Source organism: Rhipicephalus sanguineus, chromosome 1 (genome assembly GCF_013339695.2).
Source record: "Rhipicephalus sanguineus isolate Rsan-2018 chromosome 1, BIME_Rsan_1.4, whole genome shotgun sequence".
NCBI classification, from domain to species: Eukaryota; Metazoa; Arthropoda; class Arachnida; order Ixodida; family Ixodidae; genus Rhipicephalus; species Rhipicephalus sanguineus.
In genome coordinates, this window is record NC_051176.1 from 22,282,859 (window position 1) to 22,303,522 (window position 20,664).

The 20,664-nt window shown below is 45.7% G+C and overlaps 1 protein-coding gene across 1 annotated transcript in view; it reads right to left on the reverse strand.

The window, feature by feature from the left end:
• LOC119397698 (tachykinin-like peptides receptor 86C) overlaps positions 1-20,664 on the reverse strand; it is a 907,940-nt gene that overhangs the window by 398,133 nt on the left and 489,143 nt on the right. The window contains exon 3 of the mRNA XM_037665326.2: positions 5,466-5,616. Within this exon, the coding sequence (XP_037521254.2) occupies positions 5,466-5,616 (151 nt within the window). The remainder of the gene's footprint in view (positions 1-5,465; positions 5,617-20,664) is intronic.

Genomic DNA, 20,664 nt, shown 5'->3' on the forward strand with positions numbered 1-20,664 from the left:
ACACGACACGAGGAGGCTCAGGAAAAACGGCTTTTAGTCTGTTGCTTTGGGTAAGTATGTTATAATGTTTACGAAGTATGCCTCCAAACTTGGGGATGGACGCCGAATGTGTTAGCACCAAATTAGCAGACTGCGACACGCTGGCCTTTCTGCTACCTTTTAAACTGTCCATCTGGTCGCGTTCTGCAGCTCGGTGTATAGCATCGTCGATAATTTTGCAGCTCGGTGTATAGCATTGCCGGGCCACTCATTTAACAACCTCAAAGTGACGATACTAGAATCTGGATTCCGCACTAGCCATGACCGTGAGCCTCGTGAATCGTACCTGATTCATAAATTTAACACTCTCTCCTCTGGAATCAACGAAAGCAAAGGGAAACTAACTTGTCTAGCGCTAGACTAAGAATGAAGATGCGCTTGTTGCACAGTGTAGCGCCTGTATCGCCTGTATCGCGCCTTCTTGGTCTTTTATTTCGTTTTAATGGGTTGGTTTTTTTCCTTTTTTTCCTCTTTTTTCCTTTTTTTCCTTTACTTATTGCAATGGCTTGAATTGTACGCTCATTTATCACCCTCGTTACACTGAGATTGTACTTATACTGTCATGCCTTGTCATTACACCTGTGCATATGTACATCTTTTAACTACGCATAATCACGGTACACGTCACAATTATCGGAGAGATTCGATCTGTATGTCTTACTGTCTGTATTCGCATTCTGTTCTGTTCTTAAAACATGTGATAATGTGTGATGCGCATTGCTGTTCCAATCAGTGCAGATGGCGCTGACGTGTTTTTGGAAAGTGCTTTTAAAGCCAGGTATCAAAGGTTCTCGCGTTACTCTGACGAAGGCTGGTCCACCAGCTGAAAACGTCAAGTAAATCTGCTTTCAAGAAAGTTTCGTCGCCCCTTCCTTGCATATAATACGTCGGGTCCAGCGTGAATGACGTTCAAAGAATTCGATATATATATATATATATATATATATATATATATAATATTTATGTATTATTTATTTATATATAAAGTCGCAAAGAAAAATAATTCAGAAAAATGCTTCCGAAGCGCGGAATCGAACCAGCGACCTCTCGCTCCGGAGCGCGTGGCGCTAACCACTACGCCACAAAGCGCAAATCCTTCAGGTAGCTGACGGCAAGCGTTACATACTCACCCTAGTTATACCGCTGGCCGGACTCAGAGACGGCAGGCGCTTAGAAGCGTTTCTTCATTACCAGCGAGATGGCGCGAGGAGCGCAACGGGCGCATTTAAAATTCGTCGGCCAGCTCGCTCGCTCGCTTCTAATATTTGCGCAGGGAGAACCTTGCCCTTCCGTTGTCTGGTCGCGCGATAGTTGCTGCCAGGGGTAGATGTTTCTGCAGCGTAGCTGCGCGTCCATCACGGGCCGCTTTTCTTTCTATCGCATTCATTGCTTCGCGCTTGCGGCGAAACTGTGACTTTTTTATGTTAATGATATGCTTGAAGTCGTTCCTGCTACTGTATCAATTCGGTTGTTTGCTGGTTATTGCATTGTGTTTAAGGAAACATCATCTACTAATGACCACATCTTGTTACAAAACAGTATATGTGCAATAGAGGATTGGTGCAAACGATGGGGAATGCTTTTAAACGCGGAAGAAACAGTATTACTTCGTGTTACTAGTAAAAAAAATCTCAGTGTATTTGCATATTCAGTTAACAACCAACAGGTTTCAGAAGTTGACAAGTTTAAAACCCTAGGCGTTACCCTAACAAAGAAGTTCACATGGTCTGAGCATATATACGACGTTTGTGCAGCTTGTCTCCGAAAACTGCAGTTCTTCAAAATAAAACTTAAAAAAGCACCATGTAGCACAAAGCTTCTAGCTTACAATGCCTGCATAAGGTCTAAACATGGAATACGCCTCAATATCATGGGATCGACATTAGCACAAAGATATTGCACAGCTAAAAACTTTCAGCGGCAAGCAGTTCGATTTATACTTTAGCAAGGTGCATGTTTGGGCTAGTTGGTACTCCATTTGAACATCTAAATAACGCGAACTTCAGGGACGAAAGACAGGAGAAAGCGCTTGTGTGTGCCGCATTCTCCTGTCTTTCGTCCCTGAAGTTCGCGCTATTTAGATGTCCAGATTTATACTTGGCAGGTATAAACGTCTAGATTTCTCCAACAGATTTGATGAAGAGCAATAAAATACCGACGTTGGAAGCCCGGAGAAAAGTTAACCGTCTTTCAATCCTTCACAATTGCCTTACAGGTAAGATCAGTTTAGCTCTTCCAGCTTCTGTTAAGCGTCTCAGTACGAGGAAAACACGGCACAGTCATCAACATTCATTGGCACAAATATTCGCTCGCAGAAAAGCGTTTCAGCACAGTTTCTTCCCTGGTACGGTCGCGGATTGGAATTCTTTGCCACATTGCATATTTACTTCCAATAATTTTTTAACGATATGCAGAGTCACGTTTTGAATATATAGAGTTCTTTGTTCCTACTTATCTTACTCCTATCATATGCGTGTTTTTTTTTCGTTCCGTTTAATGACCCTATCTGTAAAATTATTTTCACTCTTTTTATGTTGTTGCCTGTATTCATATTTGCGTTGTTTGTATATTCACTTTTGCATTGTATGTAACGCCCATCCTGCTTGAGCCAATCTATAGGCTTGCAGTATTCCAAATAAATAAATATATAAACCAGTGTTGCGGAAGCGAGAAATTCGATTTTTGACAAGTGCAAGTTATGCAGCTTCTTTCAAGCCACTCTTTAACAAACTTGGAATCATGCCTCTTAAGTTGCTCATAAACTATAAAACTATAGTTATGGTTCGTAATTGTATAACTAAAAATAGTCCACTTCACGGTTCTTCATTTGTTTCCTCTCAGTTTCGCACTCAAGGCTACGAAGCCGGCAACTTCTTACAGCCACGTGTAAAAACTGTATATCGCAAAAGACGGCTGTCTAGTATTGGTTGCCGTTTGTGGAACCATCTACCTGTCGAAATAAAACAATCTGAACACTTTCCTGTTAACCTGAAACACTGTTATAATGGCATGTATTAATACTTTAAATCTAATTCAAATACGTTGTCAGCTACCTGCACAAAAATAAATACGTAAACAGTTAAAATTGCAATATTGTATATGTAAATCAGTAAACTTTTTTGTATGGATCCAAAACTGCTTGACACTAAGGATTCAGATGTTTTTTTCTCGTATTTATCGATTCGTGTATCCTTTGGCGAATTCCATTTCATTAAAAAAACTGACGAACCGACAACAAAAAAGTTATATTCACTGAATATAAAACTATGCATTCCCTTACGTATCGAAATGCGCGAGCGAATTTCACGGCGGCGAGTGGCGCTCTCGAGAACATTGCTCGAGGTCATCTCGAAGTGCTTCACTGCGGCATCGCCAAAATTCCTGCCCAGGTCGGTCCACGAAGACCCGGCAACGCTTCAGCGAGGATTCCTTTAGCGAATATCAGAAAAGCGTCATCGGCTCTCGCGCAAAAAAAGGCAGCACATGTGGGAGTTGGACGAGTGTGTCCAGCTGCCGGCTACATAAGGTGGACGCCTTAGCTGCTACGGCTAAACACTTTGCGGTCCAGCCTTCGCCGCTATGAAGCAACGGTTTTATACAGCTTACTACTACGAGTCACCTTTAAGAATGCCTATTTCTGTAATGCATTTGTGTGGTCGACCACCCAATTTGCAACACCTGCAGGCGACACGAAACCATCGAGCACGTGCTGTTTATCTGTGTTCGATAAGATATCCTAGCTGCTATCATATCCCTGTCCGGGCATTGTTGAGCCAGCTGGAGTCAATAGCATTTTCTGAGTCAGAGATACTCGAACAGGGCCAACATCCGTCACAAGTGCAAAAAGATATTCGCTCACTAAAGCAGTAGTAAATGCGAAGCATTTCTTAGCGAGCCGAAAGAACTTTGACTCTATCTATCTATCTATCTATCTATCTATCTATCTATCTATCTATCTATCTATCTATCTATCTATCTATCTATCTATCTATCTATCTATCTATCTATCTATCTATCTATCTATCTATCTATCTATCTATCTATCTATCTATCTATCTATCTATCTATCTATCTATCTATCTATCTATCTATCTATCTATCTATCTATCTATCTATCTCAGCAAGATGGTAAGTTGGGCCAGTTGGATTACGTTCATAATTGAAAATTTTGTTGAAGCGCACCAAAAAACAGACGGACAGAAGAGGCTGACAAAGACAGCGCTTGCTCTACAGCGACAGCGCTATCTCTCTATCTATCTTTCTATCTATCTATCTGCCGGCGTCTTGGTTCCGTCGTAATCATCCCCTTGGTTGGCACATAACAAAATTGGCATAAGAGGTCATGAACGTTTGACGAACACGATTGACGACGTGAATAACGTGACTACCCTGTTGCGTATGTCATGAAATCATTTCAACCAGTCACGTACGGCATATACCCGCATGACGCTGCCCATGTTGTGCAGGTATGCTTCACAGGTGATTCACAGTCTATATCAACCCAGAGTTTGGAAATCTGAACCCGACAGTGTGAAGCCACCGTGTCACTGAAAATGCGCTGTCGGGGTCGATGTTGCTGTTGATGGGTTCAGTATCCTGATGTAAGCAAAGAATAAAAATGACGGCTCAAGCCGGAATCGCAACCAGACATTCTGCATTGCGGTCAAGTATTCTACCACAGAGCTACGCTAGCGCTTCAAAATGTTTCTTAAAAAGACCCTATACAAGCGTAATGTCAGGACAACGCCAAATGGGGAGGCACTGCCGGCTAGCCGCTTTCTTATCAATGTAACAAATGTTACAGATCTATGGCTTCTCAAGCTATAATCAAGCGCCTACGACCGCTACGTATGACATGCACATCATCGCACCGTAGCGTGCACTTCGTGGCGGTGAAGCTGGCGTCTCAGCTCTAAAGGGAGTGCCGATCATGAGCTACGCTTTTCACAACGACTACGAGGACCTCGATCGACCTCGTGATATGTGGCTTTAAAAAAATCCGCCACAGGCTACCCTGCACGAAATTAATTCCCACAATGCATGGGATCTGCCGGATGTTCTCGTTCTGCATAGTTCTTGTTCAGTGCCCGAACTCTCTCGCTGCGATAAGGAGCAGTAGTCTCTTCACGAAGGCCTCCTTACGTTTCCTCCCCCTGATCTCTTTCTCGCTCTCGACCCCAAATACACTCTCTGAGAAACAAAAAAGTTAGAAATACTTGATTCTTCCTCCTTCCATAACACTTTATTGTTAGATTCCTATCATTGGTGACATACTTCTTTAACTGGCCAACTTTCTTAACGAGTGAAAAGGGTGCATGCCATTTTAATAAGAGAAACCCTCCCCACACGCTTCGCATTGCTGCTTCGGAATCAGTGACACGAGCACTGGATTTTCTGCTTGTGCACCACCAGAGGTAAGTGCTCACCTTCTGCTTGGCGCGATGAGCGTTCTCCTGCTGGAGGGTGAACTCGCCAATGCACTGATCTCCCCACAGCACCACACTCATGCGCCAGTAGGTGAGAGCCAAAGTTGCCACGGGAACGCCGTAAGTCAGCACCAAGAATACCACGTTGTATCTGCACGTGTAAAACGGGGGCGCGTTACAAAACTCGAATGCAGACACCACGACAGAACGTACAAACCGAGGTGTTAACCTAAAGAAGAAAGGTGTCACAGGCTCAAGCCTGGGCATAAATGTATGTTCTATACATTGTTTTGGCTGCTTCCTTATACGCAGATACCATAAAACTTTAGGGCAAGAAAAAGTGCATCAGGGCGAGTATTTAATTATGCTTTAGGCTGCATTTCCACTAGCAGGCGAATTACGCAGTTGGCAAAGGTTAAGTGCGTAGCTCAGCACAGCGGGATCACGCTACACCCACACAAACAAAAAAAGGAGGCAACACATCTAAGCTGCTGTCGCGGCTCAATGCGCTGCCGCTCCTATTTGTCATGCTCATCTGGCGAATGCGCGCGTAGTATTCCACTGGTCATTGACATCGGTCGTCTTCAACGCACGAATTGCGCGCTATAAACATAGTACGCTACGTCGAGTAAACCTAGCTTTCCCGTTAATGGACCCCTGACTTTGGAAATTCGAGATGCTTGTGTGGTTTGATAGTCCTGCTGGCACTTCTGACCGATTATGATTAAGGGAACGTTGCCTTTAAGATACTTTATTTTGGTTTCGAAGTAAGCGTGAGTGATCATCTGAGTTTTCAGCCCTTCGCGACATCGCTGCTAGTAGGACGTAGACAGAAGTCCCTCCTGACGTTCCACAAAAAGAATTACACCATCTCCCGCTAAAGGGGACCATGAAGCGATGCGAAGCCGGAGCACTTGCACGATCGCGTTCCGTTGGCGTTCGTTGGGCATGCTACCGACCTCGCGTCGTGGAACGCGAAGAGGAACACTACGCGCGTTGTGTCTTCCCTCTAGCCTGGCCGTTAATTCTCACAGGGCGGGCGGGGAACGCGGTCGACAGGCGCGCGAGAGGAAAACAGCGTAGGAGAGGAGAGAGAGGGGAGGGGACGCGCATACGCTGGCGCTCATCGCGGCGCTGTGCAGGAGAGATTTTCGGCATGTCGAGCGCGCATTTCAGAGGAGTCAACCGAAGCAAGCGCTGGACAACGCGCCAAGCGCTCTACCGGCTTCAAGGAGAGGAGACTAGAGGAGGAGAGTAGCGCACGCGCCGCGAGAGCAGAAGCGAGAGATGTGATTCTTTATTATTCTTGGTATAGGTAGAGAGGAAAAGGAGGGAAAATGGGGGAAGAGTGCTCGATAACTGTCTCTGTGTAGGACACCTCAACCAAAACACTCGTGGGGGGGGGGATGAAGGCGGTAGAAAGAGAGAAGAGGATGAGGTAGTAATTGGAACGGAGGCGGGAGAGAAGCGCCCGGTCTGCCGTGTCGATCGGCTTAGAACGGCAAACGAGACGCCTCCCTCCCGCCTCCGCAACGCGATCAAACTGCAACACACGACCCTGCACGAGCGGCTTAGAAAAGCCGCTCGATCAGGCCCGCGCGCTGAAGGAAGGAGATCAGGGCCACAAGAGTGCCACGGCGGCGATCCTCGTAGCCGGTGGGGAACAGGAAGTCCTGTAGGGTTACACAGGGCAGGCCGTGGCGGTGGTACTCAGTTTTCAGCCGCTTCCGTGCGTCGACAAGGGCGGGGCACTCGCAGAGGAGATGTGCAACTGTTTCTACCGCGCCGCAATCGACGCAGTTCGGTGCAGCCGCGCCGCGGAGACGATGTTTACGTTCCGCGGGCCACGCCGAACCGGTCCTCAGGGTGAGGAGGAGCACGCGATCGCGGCGGGAGAGGCCAGCTGCAGGAAGGAGAGGTGGGGCGTGTCCAGCGGCGATCCGCGCGTCCGGATGCTCTCGCATCAACTCACGGCGAAAGTTGATGCGCGCCGAGTCGAACGATGTTGCGTAGTCCGTGACCGGGGTCGCGCTGGAGTGTGCTCGCTTCGCGAGTTCGTCCGCCGCCTCGTTGCCCACGATGCCGACGTGGGATGGTAGCCATTGCAGGACCACGTCGCAACCACTCTGACGAAGTGCCAGGAGGCTCTGGGCGACGCGCTGAGCGAGCGGAGGGCCGCGGTCCTCCATCGCGAGTTGCGAGAACATAGGAGAAGCGCGAACAGCTGCTGGGAGAGAAGTGAATAGAGTAACGCGCAGCTGGAGAGAGGCAAGGAGGAGAGTTACGCATGCTTAGTGTGAGTGCGGACAAGCAGGCCGCGGGACATACCCCCGAGCAAGAGATGCTTCGCATCTAAAAGCGAGTATTGTCGACGTCGCAGAACATCACGGGGCGCACAAGAAACCACAACTGGCACCCAAGGAGGGCTACTGTTTCTCGTCCCTCTCGCTCTGTTGTCGGGCTGCTCTCAAGGTGGTTGTGGCTGCTTACGCCAGGAATGATTTTCTTTTTCCTGAGGGGGACACGTTCAAAGCACCCATATCGTTTCACTCTTCACCGCGCGCGGGTCCTCCTATTTGAAGACTGCACGTTCAGCGTCACGGAAGCTTGAGCGCACGTGGTCTCAGGCCCTGCCCCGCTGTGGGGCGCTAGTTTCTTACTACTTTAGGCGGGCGTTTTGAAGTGATGCCGAAATTGGTGACAATTAATGACGCTAGCATTAATCATGCGATACGTCACAGCAATTACGATTCAATTTCGGCATTAGCAGACACAAGGCTACAAATTACAGTAAAAAAGTCACAAAGGTTTTGCTGTCAGGGGTCCTCTAATAAGGACAAACAGGAAGAATGTTTACAATAGCCCTGCACCCAGCATAGCAGGTAACGTGTTGCGCTGCAGAGCTCGTGAACGGGGTCGGCGCATTTCGATGGGGTGCAAGACAAGAACACCCGTGCGCTTCGATTTATGTGCAAACCCCAGATGGGGTTCTCCACGCACATGGTGGCTTTCGCATGCGAAACCCTAGAATTTTATTCTTACAAGAGCGCTGCGTTTAGGGTCGTACAGAGGCCACTTCAGTTAACTCCGGCTTAAAGTCCCATGATCTTACGCCGTAGCGACACTACCTGCCGCGGTGGTCTAGTGGTTTTGGCGCACAACTGCTTACCCGAAGGTCGCGGGATCGAATGACGCCCGCGGCGGCCACATTTCGATGGAGGCGAAATGATTGAGGCCCGTGTACTTAATTTTATAATAGTACGAGGGTTATTCGAAAAGTAAGGGCCATTTGGCCCCCAAGAAATAAATATTCCTTAGTAAAAGTTTTTATTGGCTGGTTTAGTTTCGCACAAGACTACTTCACTTTTCTACATAATCACCGCTGAATTAAAAGCCCTTTTCGTACCGCTGCACCACTTCCTTTAGTCCCTCTGCATAGAAGTTCGCCGCCTAGGAATTCATTGCTGTTTGAGTTGGTCGGTAAGCATTTTTAGTACCCACCTTGCACGCACTGTGATATCTGGGCTTTTCAGTTGCAGTCGTGCAAATTGTAGTGCGGCGGACAAGAGCAAATTCATCCGACAGATGCCTAACTGTCAGTCGCCGATCTAATCGCAATGCCCGGTCCACATGTTGAACAGTTTCATTGGCCTGGATTCTGGCCCTTCCACTCCGCTCTTGGCCGTGCACACTTGTGAAGTCTGGACACAATTTCCTTACCTTTTATTGACCCATCACTCCATGTCCATAAAGTAGGTACAGTTCCGCATCAATTGGAGACGCTGATGATCCTTTTGCAAGCAAAAATCTATTTACATCTCGTTCTTCACAACAGGCGCGAGCAACCATTTTCGCAGACATTGTCGTTTGCATTCCCCGACAAGCAGACGACTACCGAGTCAGAACAGTAATTTCTGTACCTTCGCGATGAATTAACAGATGGCGCTGCACAATTAAATCTCCATTCTAACGTTAAACATTTAAATATTATCAAGCGGCCCTTGCTTTTTGAATAGCCCACGCAATAATTATAATATCTGGGGTTTAGCACCCCGAAACCACGATATTATTATGAGGGAGGCCGTAGTGGAGGGCTCCGGAAATTTCGACCACCTGGGCTTCTTTAACGTGCACCAAATCTAAGTACACGGGCTTCAAACATTTTCGGCGCTATCGATAACGCAGCCGCTGCGGACGGGATTCGATCCCGTAACCTTTGGTTCAGCAGTCGAGAGTCATAACCACTAGACCACCGTGGCGGGGCGTACTTAGATTTAGGTGCACGTTAAAGAACCCCCGGGGGTAGAAAATTTCCGGAGACATTGTCGGCGCACCACGTTCATAATGATGACCACGTTCATAATGATGACGTGCTTTTGGGACGAAAAAGCCATAACAACTATTATTAATAGCGGCAATATCTTTCCCGTGCACGCGTTTTCCTCCTCGATCCTCCTCAAGCACACAGCGCCTTCGCATATCATTTTTTGCCTCGGCATTCGATGGAAGGGCGTGATTTGGAAAAGGCGTGTATATGATCTGGTGCAACTAAGGGCACACCACCCGAAGGTTGCGAGATCGAATCCCGGCCGCGGCGGCCCCATTTTCGTTGGAGGTGAAAATGCTTGAGGCCCGTGTACTTAGATTCAGGTGACATTCAAGAACCCTAGGTGGTCGAAATTGCCGAAGCCCTGCACTACTTCGTCCGTCATAATGATATTGTTGTTTTGGGACGTTAAACCCCAACAATTATTATTGCTGAGGCGCAGCACCACGTGTTTGGCTTCTGTTTCCTCGTGTGTGTGTGTCTGTGTGTGCGCGTGCGCCACGCAGACGTTATATTAGGTTTGCCTTCTACTATTGAATTAGTCACTAATGCATCGTCCATCCAGGTATTATGAATGTGAACGCAGCTTTTTCGCTGTGGACCCGACACTGTATAGGGCGGTTGCACAATTTCAGTGCAACCAAGTGGTGGCGGAAGCCGCCCATCGAGCGCCATTATAGAAGCTGACGTGAAAGACTTACACAATAATATTTAAGCAATGGTGTGATGGAAGTTTTGAAGAACTGCTAGATATACCTATAAAGGAATATGATATTCTATAGTTTTAGCCAATGGATATTCCGTTCGATGGCGCATTCCGACTCTTGACACCGAAATACCGATACATTGTGTAGCAGAACAGTCAAATTTTGTTTCATTTTCCCGCACGCGCAAGAACTTTGGTTAACAAGATATCCATCAACGACAACACATATTATTCAGCTTCAAAGCCCATGCTGGTGTGGAAATATGTCATAGAGCGTGGATGGTAGTGAGAAAAAAAAACATGCTGAAGAAAAGACAGTTAACAGTATGCGGTGGCACAAACCTACACCATTTTATGCACGATACAGATTCAGTGCGGCCGATCGCACTTTTTGAGAGTGTGACGATCCACCCTTCACAGTCACGAAAAGTGCGATCTAGAGGGGTTATGTCGCACATAATTGTTCACAGCGGAAACATATAGTGCTGCATTCTCCGCTGTATAAAAGTCGACGACGTGCGAGGTGATTATCAGAATATTGGGCATAGTGAAGAAAACGTGATTTCTATTCAGCGTAGGCATTTTCACAGCCTAAACTCTGATTAGCACGCGGGCATATCTTAAAAGCTGCAGCATTAGGGAATGTTTTGATACGAGTGATATGGTAGGTCTGTTTCCTCGCTAACAAGTCTTCCTTGTCGGAACAAAATGCGTTCAATCAATGTTGTGCAGCCACTGCTTGGACAAGCCGTGACGCTTTCTTTGCGATATCATAGAAACTGCATACCCATACTCATTCTTGTCACTGCAGTTATATGCGCAATAACACGGCTCAGCGCCAGGATATAGCGCAGAAAACGCACCATGCAATGTTCGTTATGCCTGGCCAGCCGAATACGGCGGAAATGGCGCTAGCGAAAACAAAAACAGCAAAACAAGAGGACCACGCGCGTTTCGAAGGGTAACGGCAGGGAGAGCAGACAGGAAACGCGGAGCAAAACAAAGAGCGCACGGAGGAGGGACCTTCAAAAGATCAAGGAGCCAACACTCAATGAAATCCATATACGCCGCGAGAATGCTATCAAACAGGTATTTTCAATATCCTTTTAGGCAACTCAAATTATCTCCTGCAATGGGCAAAGCCATGCAATAACAACGAACAATTCATCTCTGAAGCTTCCTATAAGCTGACCACTGTTCATGACAAAAGCTCCTCAGAGATATGCAATCCATCCATATTTTTCTATGAACACATTTTTTTTTTCCTGGAGCACGGGAAAAGCGCACATGCTCTAAAGTACAAGTTACTGAGGGGCTTCCCAGCTGGAAGTTTGATGCTTTGATCGAACATTTGCGCAAAGAAAGCTTGTCAATAGGAATCACCTCTAGTACACCTCCTCCGGCAACCTGCTGACCCTTTACGCACTCGTTTACGAACGAAAAGGAAAAATAAAGCAAGAAAAAGCATTTAGTATAGCGGTCCTACCGTTTTTACGCAAGACGTCCAGTGACAAAGTTATAGAGTGTCACAGGGAAAGTAACTCTGCAGCCTCCGTATTACTACGCAACACATTTCCTCAGCGTCCTAGAAAGCATGAATAAAAAAAAAGGCTGGAGTTAGGGGAAGGTGGAAGCTTGTGATGACAAACTCGTAAAGAGGATTTCTGTGCTCGAGGCAGACTTGTCTTCTTCAAGGCGGCAGCTGCTTCCTTAGTGATTGTGTGTATTTGCTTCGTCCTACAATCCGAACAAAGGAAGAGCATCAGGAAGAGCATCAGGGAATTCTTTTATGATAAGGCACATACAGAAGACGTCAGCAATAACTCTTGGACACCACATGCAGAACAATGCCAAGAGTAAGACCAACACATAAAACTAGTTTCAAGGGAAATTTTAACCACAACTAGACAGAGTCGAAAGCCGAAGAACTTAACTTATGCAGAAAACGACTTCTTGAAACAACTCTCAAACAGAAACGACACTCTCGTAAACGCTGCGGACAAGAGTGGTAGTATAGTAATCTGGCAAATAGAGAAATATAAAACGAAGCTTTCATGGGAGTCAGCAACGACACCCACTACCGAAAATTAACATTCGACCCGACTGAAGAATATAGTAATATTATACAACATACGATAACGGATTTTCTAGCCAGGGAATTGATCACAACCTCCGAGCACTGGTTCACGATGCCTAAAAACAACCAAGCGGGCTGCTTCTACCTTTTTCCGAAGATTCATAAGGTTTCCATAGATGAACTACTTATCGCTCAAATCTCAGGCAGACCAATAGTATCCAACAACAGTACACCTACTGAGTCGCTATGAAAGTGTCTAAATCAACATTTATCTAATACACCGTACCGTCGTTTGTCCAAGATACACCTAATTTCCTTAGAATAATAGATTCTCTTAACGAAACACAAACACTCTCGGATCAGGCCATTCTGATAACATTAGATGTATGTTCCTTGTACACGAATATACCTATCACTGAAGGAATTGAAGCGGTCTCATAGTCACTCATAGAAAGCAAGCCAACACATAATGCTGTAGTTTACCTCTCGTTACTGAAATAAGTACTGACGCTTAATTATTTTGAATTTGATTCGTCCACCTACCTACACATTTTTGGCACTAGTGTGGGAACCCCTTTTGCGCCAACATACGCCAGCGTTTTTATGAGACAGAATGAGAGCTCTTGAAATCATCGCCCGTAAAGCATTCCACCTATCTCCGCTACATAGACGACATAGTATTTATTTTATGGGAACATGGCATAAGCGCACTAAACGCATTCATTTACCATTGCAACAAGTTTAACCATAGTAATAAATTTACCATGCACCTTTCTTCCAGTGAAATTAACTACATAGAGACGACCGTATCTATTGAAACAGGAAAGTTAACGACCACGCTCTACAGAAAAAGAACAGACAGTCAACAATACCTACATTACACTAGTCATCACCCGCGACACTGCAAACAGGGGATATTTGTTGGACAGGCAAGGCGTGTAAGAAGGATCTGTAGCGACAACGGTGACTATGTTCATGACTTAAGGAACCTAAAGGAAACAGTAGTTGAAAGAAAAAACACGCACAACGCTTTAAATAAGGTCTACAACGAAGCATGTAAATAAGACAGAAAATCAACACTATCTGAAAGAGCCCGCCTAGCACAGCCGAACCAGCGGCTAGCATTTATACCAAAATATTCAAATACGTTCCCAAACATGAATAATATCCTGCGCAACCCTATTTAAAATCTATCCACCTTGTGGAATGGTGGATTCCACCATCCATCATTATGGTGATTATGGTGTTGGAAGATGGTGGAATATGGTCTATGCTGGATGATAACGTATCGTAAAATGGCTTCACATCGTCAGGACATTCGTGCCTAGCTGCCACACATAAATAATTGTACAGAAGGCGATGTAGAAAGCATTATTACAAAAAAAACCATATGCAAAAAAATCTTCCGTCACTAGAAGTCGAACGTGCCACCTTCGGATCCCAAGCCGAGTACTTTACCACTACGCCACGCTTACACATATTTTGCGTTCTGTAGAATGACTAGTCAACATACTAATGCACGACTTCACTGCAGGTTTGCACGTCTCATACTCGAGACAGACGCGATCTTCACCTCCTACTAAAATTTGAATAGTTATGAAACGCAAACACTTGCTGCCGCTAACGAATGGCACGTCGATAATGGCAACAGCGGTAGGTTTCATTTACAATTCCCAACGTAACTCCAAAAAAATATCAAGTGTACCGAGGAGCAGGTACAGTTTACCGCCTGTTACTGGAAAGTTTAATAGCCCTTTCTCGATTTTTCCAAAGGCCGACATGTGCAGAGGCTTTATGTCGACTCTAATCTCATTCGATAAATACGCGCGTACAATTGATTGAGTATTGTGAGGTTTTTTCACGCAACGTACAGCGCGGCCTTGCCAGCGCACTGATCTGACGCTGTGTCATTGGCTACAACTACACAAGAGGTGGGCCAAAAACGAGTGCAGTGCGCGGGGAAAATATGCCATCATATTGGTTCAATAAGGCGTACGAATTGACAAGTCTATGTTCTCGCATACGAGTCAGGGACGTGCCAGCGAGTGTGACCGGCGGCGGTTGGTGACCGGAGGCGTTTGCTGGAAGCGCGTCGCATCGATGCTCATCGCTTCTTGTGCGGACACCGTAAACAAGAAAAAATGCTTCATTTAGGTTAACCGATGCCACAGCTGTGCTGTAAAGTCATTCGTACTCATCGGAATCGTGCATCCGCAAGGCAGTATATTGGGACCACTATTATTTAACATATATCTTAACGATATCATAATTATTTCCAATGAGGCCGAATATATCATATATGCCGATGATATCAGTATATTCTTATCAGGGCATGACATTAACGAGCTTATACGAACTTGTAACAAAACAATGAAAACGCTAGAATGATGGTCACCAGCAAATGCTATGCGTATTAACGAAAACAAAACAAATGCTTTTATATTTCGAGCTAAGAACAAAATAATTCCATCTCACCAAGATATAATACTGAGTACTCGCAAAATTGAGATTGTCGACCATTTTAAATGTCTTGGCACAATTTTTTTCCGAGAACATGAGCTTAGATTATGATGTGGGATATGTCTTGCAAAAATTAGCTCAGGTAACAGGTGTAATAGGTCGAATTCGGTATTTGCTTCCAAAAAAATTAAGCTTTTCCTATGTCATGCGCTTTTTAACTCTCGTTTAAATTATTGTCAATTGGTATGGGGTACGACAACGGCTACTAATGTTGATAAAGTATACATGCTTCAGAAAAAATGTATTAGGCATATATTTATTGCTCATTTTGTGGCATCCGCTAGACCCTTATTTTGTAGCTCAGGTATAATTAAGGTGCACCAGTTATATATTTATACATTTACCCGAAAATTCAGATCGGAAACTCTTAGCCACATAAAAAATCTACGCAGTCTAGCTAGCCTGCGTGCAAGGAATCTCAACTACCCCACCCGTCATGGAGAGAAGTGGGAGATTGATATAACACGGGTAAACTCCGGCAAACAGAGCTTATCTTGCACTCTTCCAGCTCTTCTGAATCATTGTGACCTGAAAGGTTTTGACTTATTCAACTGCTCATACCACGACATCCATGAATTATTTGCAAAAATATAATACTTTATCTTTAAATCAACAGCACATTCAGTTACATAGTTTTTTCTCTCCGTTCCAAAACAAAACTCTTAGATATATATTTGCTTTTTTCAATTGCATGTAGGCACTTCTAAGGTTGTAATCTATGCAGTGGATAATGTTGTAATCCATATAATGCCTTTTTTATGCAATGTATTATGTGCCTTATATTTTCTTTCTGGATCACAATCGCGTTGTCATGTTTACGTTTTCTACACAATGTAATAATTTTGTTTTCAATCGGCGGTTCACATATGTATTAAAATCACAACTACAATGCGTACGCCCTGTTGAGGCGCACTGCCCGTGAGGTGCCATATCGCAATGTTTACCGCGGTGCTGCTACCGCTCCGACTTTTTACTTTATATGTATTTTTATGCTTTCGTTTTTGTATGGGGCTGTGAACTAGTCAACCTGTTTTAAAACACAGCTTTTTTTTCACAGTCCTTTCTTTGTGTACGACAGAATGGAAAATAAACTTTGACTTTGACGTTGCAACCGAGAAGCGCCGATGACAGGCAGACGGACTCGTTCGGTACGTATGTCTAATCTTTGGTGGAAATCATGGTGGTAGAATATAATGGTGGAAGTCATACTTGGTGGGGCTTATGCCGACCCAGTCCGAAGGTAAAAGTTTGTGCACTTTAGCTTTGCATGCATTTTCACTGTTACCCTAAAGTGCCGCTGAGGTAGGTGAGTCTGCATGAATTGCCAGAGTTGCGATTCTAGCGTGGCGGTATCAAGCGGCGGCTGTTTTCTGGTCCACCCGCTGGAAGGGGCAATTGCGCAGCCAGAGCTCATTTACTTCTCGACAACTGCGCGGCGATGTAACACAGTTACTGTCGCTGTTCACACCGAACCCCCCCCTCTAGACTTGTAAACATCAACATTACAGCAACACATCGCGGATGTACACCTGGTAAGTACGTGCGCAAAATGAAAACATTCAGAGCTGCTATGCTCCACAAAACTTAAGGCTGTTGTTGACGCCGCATTAATAAAAAAAAGCGTGCTGGACAGCGTAATGATCGGCGTTGTCTTCATTGAACTGTAAACATATTTTTCTGCACATTCAACACAAATACATTATAAATGACAGTGATTTCACACACTGTCACGTGCACTTCCATCATGCCACCATCATCCACCATGCTTCCATCGTGCCACCGTCATCCAGCTTGTTCACCAAGCCATCCACCAAAACATGTTTTGCATAGCCACCATCAGCCAGCACTTTCCACTTAACACCAAAAGAAGTTCGCCACCACCACCGCCATCTGCCACCATTTTTTCCACTCTCGCCATTATCAGACATTATGACCACCACAGCTTCCACCACATCCACTATTCTTTCCACCTTGTCCACTGTTGTTTTCACCATATCCAACAACGATTCCAGCATGCACCAACCCAGGATTTTCAATATGGAAGTATTATCCAATATTATAAAGCAACGAACGCCTTAGAAAAGCGTTTCCCGGAGTACCAAAGGTCGTGTTTTGCCGCAATAGAAACTTTAAGGACATGTTGATGCATGCAAAAGTAAGCCCTCATTCTACTGCCCACATAGCACCTTGTTCGCGTCCAAGATGTCAGACTTCCAAACACCTTCAAGATGACTTTATAGTTAAAAGGACCGCAAGTGATTACGTCAATCATATAAAATCTAGTTTTACCTAGACTACTTCAACGTTATCTACATGATCGAATGTTCATATTGTCGAAATGTTCATATTGGCGAAATGGGACAGCCTGTTAATGTTAGATTAAATGGGCATCGCGCGGACACGGCGAAGAAATTACTGAAAGCAGTGGCACAGCATTTTAATGTAGGAGGTCAGAACTTTGACGATCTTAAGGTTTACATACTTCAGTCAAACTTCCGGTCCTGAAGAGACAGAAAATATACAAAATCATACCTTATTCAGATGTGTAGTGCACTCCAGCCACAGGTAGAAGCGTTTCAAAGGGGATCTTGAATTCATCCGATACGGTACATAGCGAAAACCAACGAGAGTTAAGAAGCCCTTCTTCTAGGGCCTACGATTGTCGAGTGGTTCTTCCTTCTGACAACCATAATTCAGCGAAACGTCCACCCGCTTTCGCAGTTGCCCTCTGCACCTCCTTTGTTCCTTTGTTTGGATTGGACGGGAAGTACATACACACAAGCGCTACTGAGAGCAGTTACAGGCTTGAAGAAGACAAGTCCGCTTGTCCAAACCTCGGCTCCAGCACACAAACCCTGTTTACGAATTCTTCATAACTAGAAAGCATGAGAAATACGTACTTGAAAACAACTTGTGGGGCTTCAACATGAAGCTGTATTCGCGCTTCTGTCGTCCACTCGTTTTTCCGGCGTGAGCGACTGCAGACGGGGACCTCAGGCTTGTGGTTTTTCGACGCAATCTGCACTTATTATAGACCTTTTCACAAACGGTTCCCTGGGTGCCACCATAAGCCTTTCTGGACTGCGCGAAATGGGCGTGAACCCCCGAAAATGCACTGCCGAGGCTGTGACGTCAGCCTTTATACTCCCGCGCGCAGCTCAGCATGGCGGTGTTTTTTTCTTTCCTGTGAAAAGGCCTATATTGCCACCTGCTCACCAGGTACGGCGAGCGCGAGCCAGCAGTCTACCAAGACTGGAACAAGGTGTTTTGGAACAGCTCGCGCTCTCGCTCGGAGTTGTTGCTGTTGTTTGGGCAGCCATATTACCAGTCTTGTGTGTGACTCCGCCGGTGCAGTACTTCCTAGATTAAGACCTTTTGTAGCGCGTGACAGCTGGTGGAGGCGGTGGATAACCCACAGCCGATGTTCCAAACGCCTCCTGTTAGCCCTGTACCTGCAGTGACAACACCTGTTCACCGGGCCAGCTGAAGAATTCATGGACTACCTCTTGAACGTGGGCCTTTTCCCGTCAATGACACCCCAGAACGCTATGGAAGACGCTGTAACTGTTTGGGATATGGCGTTGAGAAGCCGTTGAACAACTCGATACCGTCGAGGTGATTAAAAAAGGGCTTTATTTGACACTGAGTGAGCCCATTCAGACCCTGCTAGTAGTCCTATGTCCCCGTTTTTCCCCTCGTGCTCACTGGTACTTCTTTGTCCTCTTCTGTCGGCTCGCTGGTGCTCGCGATGGAAACAACAGTAACCACGCCTTACACGCTGCTGAAGCCACGAATACCCAAGGTGCTCCACAGTTCTGTCTTCGAAGTCGTCGAGGACTGGCGGGCTCAATTCAAACGGGTTGCCGATTTCAATGGGCGGACAGATGCCGATAAGATGAGCAATCGGTATTTCAGGACTGCGCTCGTATTCGGTACGAAAACTGTGAGCCCTTCCCGTCGTGCAGCCTATTTTGCCGTCAGCTGCTGACAAATACGCCTTTTGCAAGCACACGAGCGCCACCAACGGGCGAGCAAGCGCTCATGGGAAATGTGTGTACGCCGCAGTAGCCGCCGCAAGAGAGCGCGGGCCTCGCGCTGTAGCTTTCCGCTTGCGCCGTGCCAGGACTTCTTAGACACAGTGAATTTGGCAAGGTGCAACATGTTACTGCGCAATTCAATCACGAACCTCAGTGTTTAGCTGCGACGGCCTCTCGACGATTTCCATCTGTCTCACTGTTGAACCAGTTGAGCGGCTCAGAAGCGTCATCTCTTGTTTATAATTATTTTTTTTTGCGCCAGTGCGCCTTACGGCATAAATGAAAACAAATGCAACTCGGTTGCCTATGAAGTGCAGGAGTGGTCTATGAAACGCGGATGCAATTGGAATCAACGTCTATCGACACTGTCGACGAGTACAGTGTGAGGTTCTGGTATTTAAAGAGTACACTAGAAAGTGTAGTCGGCATTTGGGGAAATGAGATACATTCATTGCGTCGCTCGCACCATATATGTAACGAACGATAACTGCCTACTAACCTTCGTTGGTGTATAACTACAGGTCGGAATAATACTTAGAGCAAAAAAGAAAGGAGCAGTACAAGGAAGGAAATGCACAAACCAGCGCTCACACACAAATGAAAGTTTATTGCACGCGTGAAAAAAAGCATATATACAAAAATGGGAGTTCGTCGCGCGTTTCATAAAGAGGCAGAAAAAGTCAAACAACCAAGGTGCGTGCTTACAGTCGATTAATAAAGTTGAATTCCTTGTCTTGTAACGACTGAGAAGGTTGACTGACACAAAGTGTGGCGTTATTTGTGACATGATATGCCTCCGAAATTTCTCGCGTTGTCTGATTAGGTTGATGGTACAAAATTACTGTGCTTTCGAAGATGGGATTACATTTTAATGAGTGACGTAGCGATGCGAGATGAGACGGCTTCATTCAATGAATTTAGATGGTCGCTGAGGCGCGTATTAATAGATCGACCAGTCTGGCCGATGTACATATGGACACGAGAATGAAATTTGCGGTTAACTTCTACACAATTTACAAAACAATTGGCATGCCTCTGACCGCATTTTTCTTTGCCCACCGCAGACCCCTGCGACCTTACTGCGACTAAGCTTATTTGGGGCGGCAAACACAACCTTCACCCCCCACATCGCTTCCCTACGTTCTTCAGGCCATGCGGCTTCTTATACATATGTGGAATAACTGCAATATTTCTAGTTTCTTCGTTATTTACGGATAGAGGACGTCCGTGTTAGTCTTTCTTTGCCATGCTAGCAGATTTTCGCAAACCGATACAACGATACGCAGGATATCCCGCCTCTTTGATCACTTTGCAGCTGGAAACAACTGCTCATCTTATGTGCGCAAGTCTTTTTTCCAATGCCGTGCGTAATCATGACATCACAATTCCTCGTTTAACAATATTCGAATGCGCCGATGCGAAATTAAACACCTATTCCGCTGAACGCCGGCTACACTGCCCGCAGAAGTGCTCCGCAGTGAAACTTAAAAGCTGGTATCAAGAAACTGCAACTTATCAGAGCAAGGCTTCTC